Genomic DNA, 18868 nt, shown 5'->3' with positions numbered 1-18868 from the left:
TTTGCAAAAGAGGTCAATTGTATGAAACCACGCTTTGCTATACAACCTAAGATCAAAATAATGTAACGCCAGCTCCTACACACCCATGGGCTCCATGATGAAAATGATTTAACAGTAATTCCATATGAACTCAGGTTCTAGAGACAAGACCATCGACCATTCACCTGTGTGCAAATTCTGACCAATCCTTGTCCAGACCTCACTTACTAACTTCTCCCCTAAAACCACCCTATCACAAGAGCTCAGGAACTTCCCCCTTTTCAGCTACTACTGAGATGCTGCCAACATGATAATCCCCTTTCTCAGCATGTTGAATAAGCTCCATTTTGCAAAATCACTGCATTTCCCAGCGGTCGTTGTACGGGGGCTTCGACAAGGAAGGTAGGGACCCATGGGCCTTTGCTCTTAGGATGTCAGCTCGTTTTACTGAAACAGCCATCCAGCATCTGGACCCACTGAATATGGAAAACGGCTCAAACACTTTGAAGAATTCAGTGAATCACTCCCTGTCAGAATCAAAATTTTGGCATGTTAAAATGAAACCTTAAAGTTAAATTTATTAGAGTCTTTTTACATTCATTTTGAAAAGGGATCTGGGGCCTGGAGGAGCCATCAACAGGTACTTACCTTCCCACACTCGGAGCTCTCTGAGCACTTCTTGGAGAGAAAAAGACCAGTGGAAAAGCAGAGGCAACTTAATTATAACCGCAAAGGCCATTTTTCCAACTAAGGTCAAACTCACAGGTTCCAGGGATTAGGACATGGATGTATTTGGTGGGAGGGGGGCACCATTCGACCGCCTAAGCCTCCTGACATACATTATGAAAATAAGAGACGCCCCTTCTGTCATCTGTATAAACCTAGCTCTAAATGTATCCCTTTGAGCCCATCTTGAGAAGTCATTTTATTCTTCCCTGCAAAGTTCCTTAACTTTCCACGTTACCACCAGCAGAAAGGTGTCTTTATTGTTTCTAGAGAACCTCAGAACTTAAGAAGCTCGGATATTGACAGGAAGCAACACACTTCCTCATCCTGAAAGCTTTACTCCCCTCTGCCTGCCTGGCCGTTCTCCCCCAAACCCATGCTACTCTTTGAGGCTTCCTTGAAACCACCCCTCATCCACCCCTCTCACAACCAGGCAGAGATTCGGTCAGCTTCCTGTTGCCCTTCACTACATAGCTGCATGACTTCCTGCTTCTCACTTCCACTCTCCAGTCCCGTTTTCTCCTCGGTATGAAGGGGGCAAAGGCAGACAGTTTGATCTTGAAGGTCTCTACATTCGAACCACAGAGTTGAAGTTGTTCAGCCCAGAAACCACCATCTCTCTTGCAAGACCCCCATTCGGCCTCACTGTCCTGCTCAGGGACATCTCAGCTTCTCCTCTCACCCCAAGCCCGCTCGTCCTGTTCTCCTGCCCTGAAAGGACCCTCGAAAGGCTAGGCTTACGTCCACCCCTGAGTTCTCCCCTCCCCTCTGAAGGAATCAGAGCAGAATTCTCAACTCCTTAATCCAGCTCCTACTTCCTCACCAGTAAGTAACCTTCTGATCGTTTCACGAAGGCACACAGAATACTGCAGTATTCTTAGCAAAGCCCCACAAAAGCCTGCAAATGTTGTTATTTACCCATCACATCCCATTACCAGCCAGAAAGTGAGTATGATGAGAAAGAAATTTCTGTGGGTTTCTATGCCTTCCCTGTTAGAGGTGGCAGATGGTTCCCAACCAAAAATAAATACTTAATCATGCTTGATTAAAAAAATATATATATACGTACAGTGTGCACACCAAACCGAAAGGACAGAGACAGAGGGCAAATCAACAGCTTTCACTACTATAGCTTATATTTTTCATTCAAAGGCACTGGTTCGTGTGCATTCAAATCACATCATGCCACAATAAAATCCATAATGGATTTGAAAAAAACAAAAGAGAGAGAGAGAGAGACAGAGAGAGAGAGAGAGAGAGAGAAACCTGTGTGCGGTATTTTTACCAGCAGACATCAAGCTCAAACACTAGACGGTTTAGTTCAAAACCAAGCACAGGGTAATCCCACTGCCTGAAGGGACCTGGGGCCAAAACAGAGCCAGTGTGATACCCTCAAGAACAAGACCAGGGGCAAGGCCAGCACTGTGGATTCCAGGGATCAATTGCTTTAAATAGCTGTCATCCTATGACTACCTTCCCTACCTCCCTCTTGGGCTGGCTTTGAAATTTTATCACCTTAGCCTTCACCAGAGCATCAACAGAGTTTTATCTTCCAGCCGTGCTCAGGGGAGTGGGTGACCCACCCCTTCTCATCCAGGCCTGTGAGCTGCAGAGGCAGCCCAGAGTCATCCTCCCTGCTCAAAACCCGGCCAAAAGGGCAACCCTGGGGAGGCCCCGGGCCACTCTACCGCAAGAGCTGGCAGCTAGAATTCAAAAGGTTTCACCAACTGTAGGAAGCAGAAATATATCAAATGGGGGGGGGGGAATCCAGTGAGTTGTTCTATGATAAGCCTGCCCTGAGGAGTCTCTACAAGCCATTATTCTGAAGCCTAGAGGCAATGCCTTCCCCAGGGGTGCCCTGCTCTCACAGATACTGAGAGGCCCGACAAAAACACTCAGTTTCAGAGCTTCGAGGAACCCCTGATGAGGCCGGAGCCCCCTGCAGCCACACGGTGGTTCTGTGCATGAGGAGAGGTCTGAGGCCACTGGCAGAAGCAACGGATGTGAAATGTAGGAACCACCCCAGGGGAAGGACAGATGTCAGTAGACATCACTGTTTGTGTCTCTCAAAAACCCAGATAGCTCCAGACTGGACAGGTTGCCACTCATTCATTCGTTCATTCATTCATTCACTAAGGACCTAACAAGTGTTAGGGGTCACAGCAGTCCTTGTCCTACTAGAACTGTTTTCACGCGGGGCGCCAGCAACTTCAGCTCAGATCATGATCTCGCGGTTTGTGAGTTCGGGCCTCGCGTTGGGCTTGCTGCTGTCAGCAAGTCAATGCAGAGCCTGCTTCAGATCCTCTGTCTCCCTCTCTCTGCCCCTCCCCCACTTGTGCTCGCCCAATAAATAAATATTTTTTTAAAATCTTTAAAAAAAAAAAGAACTGTTTCCATGGGAAGAGAAAATAGTATTTGCGATTATAAAACATCTGATCTGTTTTCTCGGAGGCATGCAAATTGAGGTGTTGAGGGGCACAGAGGAGGAAAGTCTAAAGCCCAAGGCAGGAGGGAGTCCTAGAGGAAGTCATGTCTAACCTGAGGACTTTACAAGGAGGAAGGGGAGACAAGTTGCTGCGGACAGAGAGAGCAGCCAAATCTTATGCCTCAGAAAGATCAGCGTAGCTGGAGCAGAAAGGAAGGGGGAGGCTCATTGGTGGGAGGGGAGCCTGGGTAGTGGATTATAGGCGCTTTAAGGACTCTGGACATTGTCCTAAGCGTATCTGGATAGTCTTAAGTGAGTAGGGGAGAGGGACAGCATGCAGATGGGGAGCAAATGACATAATTAGATCTGCAATTTAGAATCGTTTCTCTTAGAAGCAGCACCTTGACCTTGGGCTCTTTGTTATCTTTGACATGCTCAGCACTGGTGTCACAGCAATTGGTAAAAAAAAATAAAAGTTAAAAAAAAAAGGCAGAAGATAGGAGACAGAAGATGGGAGGAGTCCCTTAATAATCCCCTTACAGAACCAGCATAAGCCTGCAAGGTCCAAAGCTCTCTTGAACCCACATCTGAAGGGAATGCCCCAGGTCCCTCCAATGCCCGGGACAGGACAGGCGCCCCAGCCTTCCCTGCACACAGACAGGGCCTTCGGTAAGCTCTCCATTGCCTTTTAGCCAACTGCGCCCCATCACATCAGGCTGAGTCTGTGTTTATAAAAGATGCCCAGAGACCCCCTCCACACTCACACTTAGATGCTTCTGAGGCCATCACCACAACCCCAAGAGACCAGCCCCTCTCTCCTGCCCAAAGTCAGCACATTTCCGGAGTGAGGCTGCTGGGGGTGCTCTAGGACATCCCTGGGGAGCAAGTGGCCTGAACACTGAGCGGCTGTCAGTGCAGTGGATGCCTTTCCCGAGGGGCCTGCCTGCTGCTGGCTCTGCTAACCGGGGAAGGCAGAGTCCTGCCTCTGAGCCCAGAGGGGTTTCTACCCTGAGGCTGACTATAAGTGGACACTGTGAGAACGCCACTCCAGGACAGGACCTTCTGGGCAACCTGCACCAGCTCTCAGTTCTGGCAGGGTTTCCCACTCTCATTGAGAGAACCTGGAAGTGAGGGGTTTGGGATTGTGTAGACCAAAGGAGAGACAGAAGAGTTTGGAGGCGCATACGGTAATGAGGGAAGAGTAAACAGTGGATTAAAACTCTTCCAACGAAGGCAAATGGGTCACTTACTTAGAAACAACCTGTTGTCAGGCGCCAAGGAGGATCCAGAAGCGACCAGAGATCCGTGACCCCATCAGGGCAACAGTGTTTTCTTGTGCAACCCAGAGATGCTAGCAGACGACAGCTTTAAGAGGTGCCTTATTTTAGGTGCAATGGATGCTCAGTACAGTCCCTGAGACACACGTATAGATGCAGTGAGAACTCACATTTGTAATAGAGCTTTAGAGTTTGCAAAATTCTACCACCATCATATTGGATCTTTCTCACAAATCAGATGAAGTAGAAAAGGAAGGTATATTCACCACTTGACAGATGAGGACGCTGCGAGGAGGTGAAGCGAAACAGGCGTGGCAGAAAGGACGTGAGCTCTGGGCCTGAAAAAATCGGGAGCCAAGCCCTGCCTCTCCACCAACCAAAGCTGCAATAATAACTGTGTTTGTGGATTAACTCTTACAAAAATGGCTGCATTTCTCTTATTTCCATGTTCCTGGGGAGGGGACGGGCACCTCACTGCTGCCCCCATGCATGGCCAACACAGCTCACATTCTCTCCATGGCTCCCAACAGATTACTGCTCTCTCAGTTAATGTGCGCCAAGTGTTTTGAGGAGAGCCTGGTCTGCAGCAAGTCGTATAGGTATGTTAGCTGCTATCGTTTATCTCTGTCCCCAACTCCCAGCACAGGGTCTGACACGTGCCAAACACTCCATAAAGGCTGAGGGCATGAATGAAAGGCCTTCATCGTCCAGTGAAGGAGACAGACATATATACACACGATGGCAAATGCACTGATGAGTGCCATGGAAGGCATGATGAGCGTGTGGTGGCGGGGAGTGCGAGACAGAGCTGCTGGCTGTGGGCAGAAGGGTGAGGGATGGTGCCCTGAGGAGGTGACCCACGAGGTAGGGTTTCAAGGAAGAGGGAGAAGAACAAACAATTGGGTATGACTGGAAGGTAGAGTGTGAGGGAAATCATGGTAGAAGATGTTGGTAGAGCCGAGGATCAGAGCCAGACACGAAGAGCTTCGAATGCCAGGCTAAGGAATTTGGATCTTGTTGTCGAGCAATAATGGAGAGCCAGTGAAGGCTCCTCTTTGAAGCCAACAAGTGAATGTTTGTATTACAGAAAGGCTGCTCTAGGGATCGTAGGAAGGATGGACTTGAAAGGCATGAGACCAGAAGCAGAGGGGACTAGTCAGGAAAACTCCCTTCACACTCCAGGAAAAAGAGAAGAAGGGTCTCAACTAAGGTTGGATCCCAACATCAGGTTGGATCCCTTGGATGCACCAGGGAAGAAGAAGGAGGAGGCAGCGATGGTGGTGACGTTTCAAACTTGAGTGACTGAGTAAATCGAGGCACCACTCACTGAGTTAGAGGACACCGGCCTGAGAGCACAGGAGGATTTCCCATCTAGATGCTCGCTCAGTGTGTACAGAGCTGTGCAGTGGGTGCCCAGAACCAGAAGAGTCTGTGAAGAGTCTGCAGGAAAGTCCACCCTGGAGCTGTAGGCTTGGGGTTGTCAGTGGACAGGCAATGGCTCAGCCATGGGAGAGGAGGTAACCTGCACTGGCCATGCCTGGGAGCCACGGCCACACGCTCGTTCTGCCTAAGAACTTGGAGATGAGGAAATACAGACACTCTTCTAAGAATGAAACAGTAATAAACAGCGGATGTGAGGAGCTAACGGTGGGAGTCAACCAAGATGTCTGTAGCCAAGGGCCCCATGAATTGAAAAGGGCTAAAACACCAATCAGAACAGCCTGGTGTAACCTCCTTTGCTTGGACCTCATTTATAGCTGTGAGGCCTGGGCTCGGTGCAGGGTACCAGCCTGAAGAAAGGTAGGTGTGCCAAGAGCATCTCAAAGAAAGCGAGCATGAGCCATGTTTGAACCATGCTCCACGCCTGGCCTTTATCAGTTACATGATCCAACCAATCTCTTTTACTGCTTTTGGCTTATTTGAATTGTGTTTCCTGATACTTTCGGTTAAAAGCATCCTAAGCTCGGGGCACCTGGGTGACTCAGTCAGTTAAGTGTCTGACTTCGGCTCAGGTCATGATTTCACAGTTCATGAGTTTGAGTACTGAGTCAGGCTCTCTGCGGTCTGCACAGAGCCTGCCTCAGATCCTCTGTCCCCACCTCTCTCTGCCCCTCCCCTGCCCTCTCTCTCTCTCTCTCTCTCTCTCTCTCAAAAATAAATTAAAAAAAAAAGCATCCCAAGCTGGTATCCCCAGTGAGCCTGGAAGCATGGCAAGAGGAGGTAATGAATGAGTCCCAGTAGGACACAGCTGTCTGGGAACCAGGGGACTCAAGTCTAAGGGACGGACCAGACTTCCCAGGATCACTGCTTGCATGGGGTCTGGATCTTGGCTCCCTGTTTTCAGAACTCCAGAGTCATCAGGGATACAATTTCTGTGGCTCTTTCTTAAAACAAAATTTGTTTAACACTTATTCATTTTTGAGACAGAGAGAGACAGAGCACAAGCGGGGGAGGGAAAGAGAGAGAGAGAGAGAGAGAGAGACACAGAATCTGAAGCAGGCTCCAGGCACCAAACTGTCGGCACAGAGCCTGATGCGGGGCTCAAACTCACAGACGGCAAGATCATGTCCTGAGCTGACGTCAGACGCTCAGCTGACTGAGCCACCCAGGCACCCCTCTGTGGCTCTTAAGAGTGAAGAAGCATCTGGGAATGCAAGCTGGTGCAGCCACTCTGGAAAACAGGATGGAGGTTCCTCAAAAAACTAAAAATAGAACTACCCTACGACCCAGCAATTGTACTACTAGGCATTTATCCAAGGGATACAGGTGTGCTGTTTCGAAGGGACACATGCACCCCCATGTTTATAGCAGCACTATCCACAATAGTCAAAGTATGGAAAGAGTCCAAATGTCCATCGATGGATGAATGGATAAAGAAGATGTGATATATAGGTACAATGGAGTATTACTCAGCAATCAAAAAGAATGAAATCTTGCCATTTGCAACTACATGGATGGAACTACAGGGTATTATGCTAAGTAAAATTAGTCAGAGAAAGACAAATATCATATGACTTCACTCATGTGAGGACTTAAGAGACAAAACAGATGAACCTAAGGGAAGGGAAACAAAAATAATATAAAAACAGGGAGGAGGACAAAACAGAAGAGACTCATAAATATGGAGAACAAACAGAAGGTTACTAGAAGGGTTGTGGGAGGGGGGATGGCCTAAATGAGTGAGGGGCACTAAGGAATCTACTCTTGAAATCATTGTTGCACTACATGCTTACTAATTTGGATGTAAATTTTTAAAAATAAAAAAAAATTTAAAAAAAGAAAACTAGAACATACTAGAAATTTAAAAAAGGAGTTTATATGGGTTTGCAGTGATGAAGCAAAAAAAAAGTTCACAACTTTAATTACCAATTTTAAATTGCCAATATTTTCCTTTGTGATTTTTTGTATTTTGTCTAAAAACTACTTTTTACACCAAGGTAATAAAGTATTCTCTATATGGTTTTCTAATTAAAAAAAAAAAAAAAAAGAGTGAAGAAGGATCTTTCCAAACAGACCCCAGTAAACCTGGCCCCCCGCCTCACTGGACCAAGTGGGTCACAACCTTTCCTGAAAGAATCCTGAGGCCATGACTGATTCACAGCGGCCTGGATCCCTAATGCCAAGAAAATGTAGTTATTCTTAAGCCCAACAGGCCAAACCTTGGAGCTGAGGGTGGGGGCGGACAAGGGCAGGGGACCTGAACAAAACTGAGATAGCTGCCACAGGTAAGGGAAATGGGTTTCAGGGAGGGGCCTGAGACATCTGCTAGACTAACCAACTTCACCAACACTGAATACAAGCTGGCTTCCCATTCAGACCTACCTGAGGAGAGAATAAAAACACTGCCCGTGCAAATATCCGGGCCAAAGCTGTATTTCATATTAGTAAGGTTGTTTTCATTTTCAAGCCATTTCGCTTTCAACAGATAAACCCAGAGATCTCAATGGTTCCATATAGTAAAAGTTTCTCTTCCTTTTTAAAAAATTTTTTAATGTTTATTTATTTTTGAGAGACAGACAGAGCATGAACAGAGGAGGGGCAGAAAGAGAGGGAGACACAGAATCCGAAGCAGGCTCCAGGCTCTGAGCTGTCAGCACAGAGCCCGACATGAGGCTCAAACTCACAAATGGTGAGATCATGACCTGAGCTGAAGTCAGATGCTTAACTGACTGAGCTACCCAGGCATCCAAGTAAAAGTTTTTCTTGTCCAAACTCTAATTAGTGGCAACAATGATAGGAGTGCTCTGCTCTAGAGATGGCGGGGTCCCTGCCTCCTTCAAAGGGGCTTCGAAGGTAATCCTGGACATCAGCATTCAGCCAGAAAATGGTGGAAGAGAAGTAAAGGATCAAGAGGGAAGTTCTATGGGCCACGCCTGGAAGTGAGGTACCTTACCCCCATCCACGGTTACATGCCACACACACACAACATAACTTCAGGGAAGTCTGGGGAAGATGTTCCAACCACACGCCCCAGAGGGAGGGGAAATGCGTGTGTAAACAGTAGCCAGTCTGTGCCACAGAGGCTTCTTAGCATTCCCTGGCTACGTTCCCTGCTCCCATCCAACCTTCCGCCAGCTGCTCCCCTCACCCCATTGCAATTGCCAAAGAGACAGAAAGGAACAGAAGATGGGACAGAACACTGGAGGAAAAGAACATGTCATCTGTGAGCCAAGTAGAAAAAGAAGCAAATGAAGAAAACTAAGATGGAAATCCAAGGACTGAAGACAAAAACCAGAAATGTGGACACACTGAGCTCAAAGAAAGGCATCCCAACAAGGGAAATGAGAACACTTAACCTGTCTTTTTTCCTCATCAGATGGTGTGGAGGGTTGAATGAGCTGGGGAAATGAAGTGCTTTGAAAATGGTGAGCTGTGCAGTCGGTTGAGCGGCCGGCTTCGGCTCAGGTCATGATCTCACGTCCGTGAGTTCAAGCCCCGCGTCGGGCTCTGTGCTGACAGCTCAGAGCCTGCAGCCTGTTTCAGATTCTGTGTCTCCCTCTCTCTGACCCTCCCCCATTCATGCTCTGTCTCTCTCTGTCTCAAAAATAAATAAACGTTAAAAAAAAATTAAAAAAAAAAAAAAGAAAATGGTGAGCTGTGGCAGCCATGGAAGATGTCACTTCGGATACCCTATCGGTTTCCTACCACCATCAGGAGCCCAGCCGGCCTGCAACATTCCCAGCAGTCCCACCCTGCTCCCTGACTTTCTGCACTCCCAGCAGATGGAATAGCCAGGAAGGTTTGGACAACTACTCCCTACGACACCCCCCAAAAATGCCCGCATGATTCCAAAACCTCAGGTAGAGCTTCCAAAGTCAAGAGATGCCTCGAAACCCCCAAGAGGTCATGAGGGCTTACATCCCCAAGTTACAGTGTCCCTGGACCCTTTGTTCACACTAGACTGGACTGTGCTTGTACTAGAAGAAGAAAAAGAGAGAAAGAATAAATACAAGAAATCTCTTGTACAGGCGGCGGGATGGGAGGGTAGGAGTGTTTCAAAAGCTTTTCTAAATTTAATTATATGTCATTTTCTAATTGTACTTCGTAATTGTGTGATTATCCCCAAGTATTTTTTCTTTAAGTAATAGAACTCATAATTACATGCTAATTGAAATGTGTAATCTCATCATTAGGATATGTAAATACATAATAGTGTGAAGATAGGTAATTAAAATTCCAGGGATGACTCTGCCATAAAAACCTGTACATGGTGCTGCTTCTTTCCCAGGAGTCTCTGTTGCAATGGGCTTTGAAATTCCACCTGGACGGGAGAGATAAGCTCCAGGACCCAGGAAACACGTAATGAGACAGTACATTTACCAACAAACATGGGCCATTGAGCAGTGAGGTTGCCTCCCTCCACACAATCATAAATACCCCAAATTCCTCTCTGGGATTTTCCCATTTTCACACTCTTCCCCAGCGGGGAAGACTAGACTTTCAGAACATCTAAATATGCGCTCTCTGACAACTCTCCCTCTCCTGGCTGAATGCAGAGCTCAGAGAGGGCTAGATTGGCCATGATACTAGTCCCTAGAAATGCACAAAAGTTAGAATATATATCCCCCCTCCCCCATATTAGTCAGTGTTCTCCAGAGGAACAGTACCAGTAGAATCTACAGAGACATATTTAAGAGGAGGTTTATTCTAGGAATTAGTTAATGTGGTTACAGAGACCCTGAAGTCCCACAGTCTCCTACAAACTGGAGAAGTAGGAAAGCCAATGGTGTCATTCAGGGCAGATCTGAAGGCCTGTGCATCAGGAGCTGAAAGTTAAAGTCCTGGTCTGAGTCTGAAAGCCTGAGAACCAGGAGCCCTGATGTCCAAGGGCAGGAGAAGATTCGTGTCTTAGTTCAAGTAAAGAGAGTGAATCTACCCTTCCTCCACCTTTTATGTTCTATTCGAGCCCTCAACAGATGGGATGATGTCCACCCACATGGGTGAGGGTAATTTTCCTCGCTCAGTCTACCAATTCAAATGCTAATCTCTCCGGTAGGCATCCTCACAGACACACCCAGAAAAAAATGTTTTACCAGCTGTCTGGGCATTCCTTAGCCCAGTCAAGTTGACATATAAAATGAATCATCACACATCCTCTAACCCCTGACCTCCTAACCCCTGTGATGCCCCAAACCAACCACAGATCAATTATGTGAGATTTCATTCATGGGTAGAAACTGCCCCTTTAGGGAGATCCACTAACCAGGATGACTCTGGAGAGATTTCAGCCACCTGGACGGCCCCAAGAGGGAGGCAGAGAACCAGACTGAGCCACAGCCACCAGGGGCACAGACCACGAACAACCCAGCCAAGGCGAGAGGACACTCATGTCTTCCCCTATAGGGTGACAGGTGTCCTCATGGAGTAAATTCAAAAGCTAAAGAAGCACAGATAAGGAGCACCAACAGGCAATGGGGAGGATGTGAGAACAGGCTTCCTGGAGGAAATGACATCTCAGTTCAAGCCTGAAGGCTGAGTGGAAGATGAATCCGGTAGAGGAGTCAGAGTAGACAGGGTGTGATGTAGGGGAGACAACAAGCACCACAGCTGGGAGGTGAGAGTGTGGCCATTTCAGCGGGGTGTAGAGCATGAAGGAGAGGGTCAAGAGAGAAAGGATGGAGAGGAGACAGGCTGGGCTGAAGAGCCTTGGAACCTTCATTAAAGTTTGGACCCTCCTGAAGATAATGTTTCTGACTAATTTGGCCGGAAGGATGAAAAGATGGACAAATGGATGGACTGATGGAGTGATGGCAGATGGGAAGATCTTGGATATCACAGCCAAGCCTAAAGCACAGCTGGGCTCCATCAAGGCTGAGGTGTTTCATTCTTCTTCTGGTTGCCTAATCCTACAAGGCCAGTGGCAAAGCAAAGGCTACACCATTAGGCCCAGTGCTCTCTCCCCTCTGTGTGCTCATCTTGACGACATAGAGAAGGTTGTGTCATCCATCCAATACTCCTCACCTGCTCTAGTCACTTCATGTAAACACACACACACACACACACACACACACTCCAAGTGCCCCCACCCAACAGCACTAAAGTCCCTTGACCTCCAAGTCCCAGAGGAAGGACCCTTCCGAGCCGACATTCTTTTTTTTTTTTTTTTTTTAAATGTTTGTTTATTTTTGAGAGAGACAGAGACAGAATATGAATGGGTTAGGGGCAGAGAGAGAGGGAGACAGAGAATCCAAAGCAGGCTCCAGGCCCCGAGCTGTCAGCACAGAGCCTGATGCGGGGCTCAAACTCACAAGCTGTGAGATGATGACCCGAGCCGAAGTCGGACGCTTGACCGACTGAGCCATCCAGGTGCCCCTGAGCCGACATTCTTAAACAGAGAACTTAATACCAGATACACAGATTGATTTTTTTTTGTCATCATATTAAAAAAAATGAGAATTTCAAGCAAGTTGCTATGAGGTTCAGTGGATGATCCTCAGAAATCTCAGAGGTGCCTGGCTCTACAGCCAGATGGACAAGGCAGACACTTTCCTAGGAAGTGGATCACACACTCGTGTCCAGAGTGCAGGGCCTGTTGAAGTGTGGCTTGAGTGACAGAGAGGAGGAGGGAGGGTGGCTCTCTGCAGGGAACCTAGTGGAACCCCTTGGTGACAGCTTTGGTGTAGGAGGGAAGAGGAGGGGAGATTAATGTCAGAAACTGGAAAGAAGGTAAGTGGAGCCCCTACTTGTGTGTATTTTAAGCACTTTCTCCGTATACCAGTTAGATGAGGGTTGAATTGTGACTTGACTCAGTGTCCCCAGATGCCAGCAATCTGTTACAAGACCCACTCTAGTCACTGAAACTGAAGAATACTTCTTAAAAGTCCTTTTTTTCTGTCTTCTGAGATGTCTTTTTATTAACATGAAGAATTCAGCCCATGGGCACACAGAAATCCCCAAGCTGATGTTGGTGGCCTTCTTCCACCATGCTGTGCTGAAAGGCTGGGGATAAAGCATGAGAACAGAGGGATCGCCCAGCACAGATTCCAGTGCTACTCTTGAGGGGATAATAAGGACCTTCTTCCTTACATTTTCTTGGAAGCCTGGAATCTCAACTACAGTGAGGCCTCAAATGCCAGTCCTAGACAGATGGCTTAAATCTCATCCCATTTGTTCAGAAAAGTAACAGTTGCCTTGGCTTAGACATATTCTTTATCAAAGTTTCTATAATTGGCTGCCTCAGAGACACACACAATGGGACTTACATTAGTAACAATACAGCAGTGTATTAAGTTAAATTACATTTTGAAAGCCATTATCTACTTCAGAAGTCTTTCCCAATAGGTCTGGAAGATGAAGCTGGACAGCTCCCAGCTGAGTCATTACCCAGGGCCTCTCTGGTGAAATTGGGGGGGGGGGGGGGGGTAAGGTCGGGGGTAGGAGCTGATGGGACAGAGGGAATCACAAGCAACCTGAAAACAGAGCTGAGATCCTTGGACATAGCTTGTGGCCTGAGACCCTGTCATCTAGTTGTGGTCCTCTGCCTTGGGTTATTCATCTCAGCACCCGTAACTCAGAGGCCATGGCTGTGGCAGATAGGGCTTGGACTCCCGAGTCACACAGATGTGTGTGAATTCAAGCCCTGGCTTTGCCACTGAAAGTAGAGGGACATAGAGAATTTAACTTTATCTCCCTGAAATTTAGTTTATTTCAATAAAATAAAAATAGATGCACAAAGCATAAGACTATTGGGAAGATTAAATCAGATAGTGTCTTTAAGTACCTGGCACAGAATAGGTATGCAATAATGGTCTTTCCTGGGGTCCCCGTGACATAAAATATAATATACCCTGCCCTCGGGGCTCCTTCCTTGCCCTAGAAATTATCTCTGTCTAGCTGGCTAGCTCATCTCCCTCCTACTCACCCTAATAAGAAAATGGCTCGTATTTATTGAGCAATTACTAACAAAGAATCCATAAATGGTGAGTGATAAAACTGGAGGGATGGGGGGAGTGATCAGGGAATGATGTCCTAGAATCTCATAAATGAAGCCATTCATCATCTCATAGAGAATGAGATACAAGGGTTGAGTGATGGGGTGAGTGAGATGATGGAGTACAAGAGATCAAAGATTCCAAAAGCCATGCTATTTCATACCGCCTGTCTTTAAAAGTTTTAGAGACAACTGGAGAAAGAAAACATGCAAATACAAACCAGGTGCAGCCACAAGATTATGAGGTTATTATCAGCTGGGGGACCATAGAGGACTGTGTGTAGCAAATACTAGTTCAGATGGGCAATATTTAGCAATGCAAAGACTGGAGGAAACAAGTTTGAGGAAAATATATGAGGACTCAGTTATTGCGAAGATCTTCTATCTTGGTTCTGGTTCTCCCAAGAAGCTTAAATTGGACTCAGAAATGTGGATTTTAAGCCCAGCTACTCTGCTTAAAAGTTGGTGACATTGGACACATCACAACCTTCCTGAACCGTAGTTTTCTCAACTGTAAAATATGGATAAGAATATTGGTTTGGGTTCTAAGATTAAAGGAAAAAGCGATTGGTAAACAGCATACAGGTCAATGATTCCCAGGCCTACCTGAGTACTAAAATTACCTACAATAAAGGCTAAAAATACAGTTTCTGGAGGGACACAGCTCTGACTAGCAAGGGCAGAGCAGGGAACATGTTTCTTGACAGGTTGGAGGTACTTCCAGGGCTCTTGTTGACTGAATCTTGCCAGAAGCTGGCCATCATGGAGGATGGGTAAGGCAGCTTGTGGGAGTCTTTCTCCTAGCACATACAAACAAGGGTACAAACACAGAATAATTCACACTCTCCCCTTCTCAAAACCTTCAGTGGCTGCCTACTCCCTACTAAACTAAGCCTAATCTCCCTAACTGAACACGCCAGTCCCTTCATACCTACAGAAAGAGTCTGGAAAGACTCTTCTTCCACTCACCGCTCACCTACTTGAGTCTGAAATGAAAATCAGCCAGCACCACTTGTTTTCTAGCCCATCTTCTCAAGCCAGTCCACCTGCTGGAATGTTCTGCCCAGCCCCGTTTTAGGAGATTCCACTCAGCCTTAATTTAGAGTGGGTCTTGAGCTCTGTCCCTTCCATCATGATATCTCTGATCACCTCCAGCTGAAAGGATTCTTCTTTCCTTCTATTACTACGAATTTCATTTGTGCCTTTTGTATGATTCAGCACATCCTACACCTACACCTGTCATCCATCCTCACTATTCCTTGTAGTGAAGTTATCTGTGTCTACCACTTCCCCTGTTTGATTAAAAGCTCCTGGAGGGGCGCCTGGGTGGCTCAGTCGGTTGGGCATCCGACTTCAGCTCAGGTCACGATCTCACGGTCCGTGAGTTCGAGCCCCGCGTCGGGCTCTGGGCTGATGGCTCAGAGCCTGGAGCCTGCTTCCGATTCTGTGTCTCCCTCTCTCTCTGCCCCTCCCCTGTTCATGCTCTGTCTCTCTCTGTCCCAAAAATAAATAAACGTTAAAAAAAAAATTAAAAAAAAAAAAAAAAGCTCCTGGAGGGTAGAAACCATATCTTGTATGCCTACATTCCCTCATTCTCAACATTGTCCTGCTCAAGGTGTCTCTCCTTCCTTCCCCTAGCTCACAGGCTCCTATGCCTTCTTTAAGGTACCATTAAATGCTAATCCCACATATCCTCTGTGCACTGTATACTTGGCCCCCTACCCCACCTAGGGAGACAACACCATAGTTAGGAGCACACACTTTCAAATCTGAGTTCAAACCCCAAAACTCTATCAACTCAAAAACTGTGTAACACTGAGGAATTTATTTAACCTCTCTATGCCTGTTTCTTCACAGCACCTTTCATAGCAAATGAGTTAATATATGTAAAGCGCTGATTTAGCACATTGCTGGACATATATATTCAGTGCTGAATAAATTTTAGCTTAATATCATTACTTCACTCTGAGCCCCTTGAAAACAGGACTTGTGTCTTGATCTTTGTTTCCCTAGTGTCTATACAATGCCTGGTATATAGTGGGTGCTCAATATGTTTGTGAGCTGCATGAATGAATATGCCTTTACTATTCAATAAATACTGAATTAATTTATTGATTGCTTGTTGGTTGTTAGTTGGTGGGTTGGTTCGTTGGTTGGTTGATTGGATGGATGGATGGATGGATGGATGGATGGATGGAGGGATGGGTGGTCAAAGAGTAGGCACTTTGTTACTGATTGGTTGCATGAGTAAGTAATTCAGTAGCTATTCAATACATGTTGGCTGGTTAGTTCACTGCTTAAAACAAATGAATGAACAAGGAAATGAATGAATAATAGGTATTTAATAAGAAGGTTGGCTGTTTGCATGGTTGAATTAACAAACAGATTTTCCACAAATAGCAGATGTTCCATAAATGTTGGCTGGTTGAGTGAATGAACAAATATCCCTAAAATATAACAACAGCCTCGAGCCAAAGCCAGAGAGGCCACAGCTAGAACATTGGAGGGGGAGAGGGGTGATAGAGGCTGCCCCCCACTAACTGCCTCAGAGATTGTTCCCTTGTGCCTGCCATCTCTGAAGCTCTCCCCCATCCCACAGCTACTTGTATATATTGCCTAGGGCTGCAGTGTGTTGCTATGGGAACCTGGGGCTGGGGAGATGACAAGAGATGGGCCACCCCAACCTTCTCTCCACTCAGCCCCAGAGGCCCCAGGGCTGGCCTCCCTGCCCCACCCCTAGTAAGGGGTGGGGGCTGCACCTTCAAGCACAGTAGAAGCAAATTCTCCATTACCTCAGTTCCCGAGGGCAGGGATGTCAGCTAATTAGTTCACACATCCTTGGCCCCATTCCTTGGCCCTGCTTTTCCCCTGAGGCAGCCCCAACAGCTCACATCTCTAGCTAATGAATTATTTTGCAACATGTCTGGAGATGCATGAACTAGAAATCTTACACAAGTTGGAAGATTTTGCCATTTCCATTAAATATGCCATTCATTTGGTGGATAATTAAATGTGCAATAATGGGCTCTAATTTCCATCTTAAATGACGTCCTAGAAGCAGCAGAAAGGGAAATGCAGGGTGTAATTTTCTGGGAAAGCCTTCGCACCCCCACCCCTAAGGCTTCTTAGCACATAGAGGAAGGGGGAATTCAGTAAAATAAAGTTGGTTTTGATCCTGTTCCACAGGTGAGTCATCTGCAATTACCCACCTTGGGGAAAGATACAAGAGCCTACAACACAATAACAAACCCCCACCCCAAAGCCCCAGGGCAGCCTGGGGACAGCCTGAAGTGGGGCAGGTGTGGTGGGGAGGAAGCATCTCTGCAGACCCCAGACCTTCCTCCTCCTGTCCATGCTTCCTACAATGTACATGTATGCTGTACATGAGCACATACATACACACGCGCACACACAGCATAGGATTCACCTTCTAACCCTAGAAGCACCAGTCTGAGCCAGCTGCAGGAAGCTGCCAGGAAGCAGGAGGGAAACCATGGAGTCCACATTAGGAATGGAGCCAGGTGAGAAGCACCCAGGGATGAGCAGCATGGGCTTTGAAATCAGACACATCTGGGTTCAAATTCAAGCTCCACCACTTGCTGTGAGAATATAGTTGAATTATTTTACCTTCCTGAGCCTCAGCTTCCTCATCTGTAAGATGGGAGTAGTCAAACCCAACTCAGAAGATAATTGTAATAGTCAAAGGAACCATGTATGGAGGTCCCCGTTCAGCCCTGGACATGGTAGCAAGCTCTCAACAAATCACATTCCCTCTTGCCCTTCTCCCCTCAGTTGGCAATGAAGGCCAGGCCTGCGGGGTCAACTCACAATTATAGAGGTCCAGGAGGCACTCACCCTCTGAGAGGTGCCCTGATTCCTCACTGCTCTCCAGCTTGCACTGGGCCCATTCCTGCCCTTCCCATTGATGAGGGAGCATAGGGCAAGCTGATAGCCAGCAAATACAGCCCCCCTGCCTCCCACCAGGTGGGACTTGTGTGACATCCCTCAGGCACTCCTGTCGGAACAAGAACAAAGGAAAGGAAAGAAAACAAATGGTTAACTGATAGAGATCAAAGTCCTGCAGGACAGGAGTCTCTGTCAGTTTACAAATATCTTAGTAAATTATAAGAAAAAGGCAATCTTGGGGCGCCTGGGTGGCTCAGTCGGTTAAGCGGCTGACTTCGGCTCAGGTCATGATCTCGCGGTCCGTGAGTTCGAGCCCCGCGTCGGGCTCTGTGCTGACCGCTCAGAGCCTGGAGCCTGTTTCACATTCTGTGTCTCCCTCTCTCTGACCCTCCCCCGTTCATGCTCTGTCTCTCTCTGCCTCAAAAATAAATAAACGTTAAAAAAAAAAAAAAAAAAGAAAGAAAAAGGCAATCTTGTCCACAGCCTAATCTCCAGAAACCCATAGACTCAGTTTCCTGGAGCCCCAACATCATCCCTCAATAGTGATAAGGGAAACAAAGGCGAGAAGGAAATGGCAGGTAAAATTAAATTTCCTTATAACCTGCAGCCCATTGACAAATACTTGAGGCAAATACAGAGTATAACAGGTCTCCAGGAACCCCCTGCTGTCCTAATATTAATGCCTTACTAGAGGGAAAACAGCCTTAGCTTGACAATAGCAAGGCCCCTGGCATCTTATGAGTCTTTAGCACATAAAAATCCTTCTGGAGGCCTCCCTTTTGCCTTTACCTCCCCCAACTCCACAGTACAGAACCAGTCACTCTTCACAACCCCAGTGCAGCTCTTTCTGCCCATGCATCCTATCGCTGTGCTTCAATAAAATCACCGTTTTGCTCCAAAGACATCTCAAGAATTCTTTCTTGGCCGACAGCTCTGGACCCCCACGACTCCAAAACCCATCACCATCTCTAGGACAGCCTCAGCATTTCAGGGGGAATGGGTCTTTCAGCCTTTCTTGAGGCAGGGCTGAGATTGCAGAAAGGCTGAGGAGGGTGGAAGAAACTGGGCTCCCGATGTGAACACAAAGGTAGCACAAGGCAGCCTTTCTTGAAGCAGGGCTGTGCA

General features: G+C 47.0%; 1 protein-coding gene across 4 annotated transcripts in view; it reads right to left on the bottom strand.

Annotated features, from left to right (window-relative positions):
- The window catches only part of TMPRSS5 (transmembrane serine protease 5), a 71756-nt gene that overhangs the window by 16870 nt on the left and 36018 nt on the right, over positions 1 to 18868 (bottom strand). The window contains exon 13 of one of the 4 annotated variants that reach the window (XM_078432752.2): positions 17693 to 17852. The exons of the other annotated variants lie outside the window; for them this stretch is intronic. Within the exon in view, the coding sequence (XP_078288878.2) occupies positions 17693 to 17852 (160 nt within the window). The remainder of the gene's footprint in view (positions 1 to 17692; positions 17853 to 18868) is intronic. 4 annotated transcript variants of the gene reach the window in all.

This window comes from Panthera onca, chromosome D1 (genome assembly GCF_046562875.1).
Source record: "Panthera onca isolate mPanOnc1 chromosome D1, mPanOnc1 haplotype 2, whole genome shotgun sequence".
Classification (NCBI taxonomy): Eukaryota; Metazoa; Chordata; class Mammalia; order Carnivora; family Felidae; genus Panthera; species Panthera onca.
Note: the sequence above shows the minus strand (reverse complement) of the source record. Positions and strands in the feature narration are given on the sequence as shown.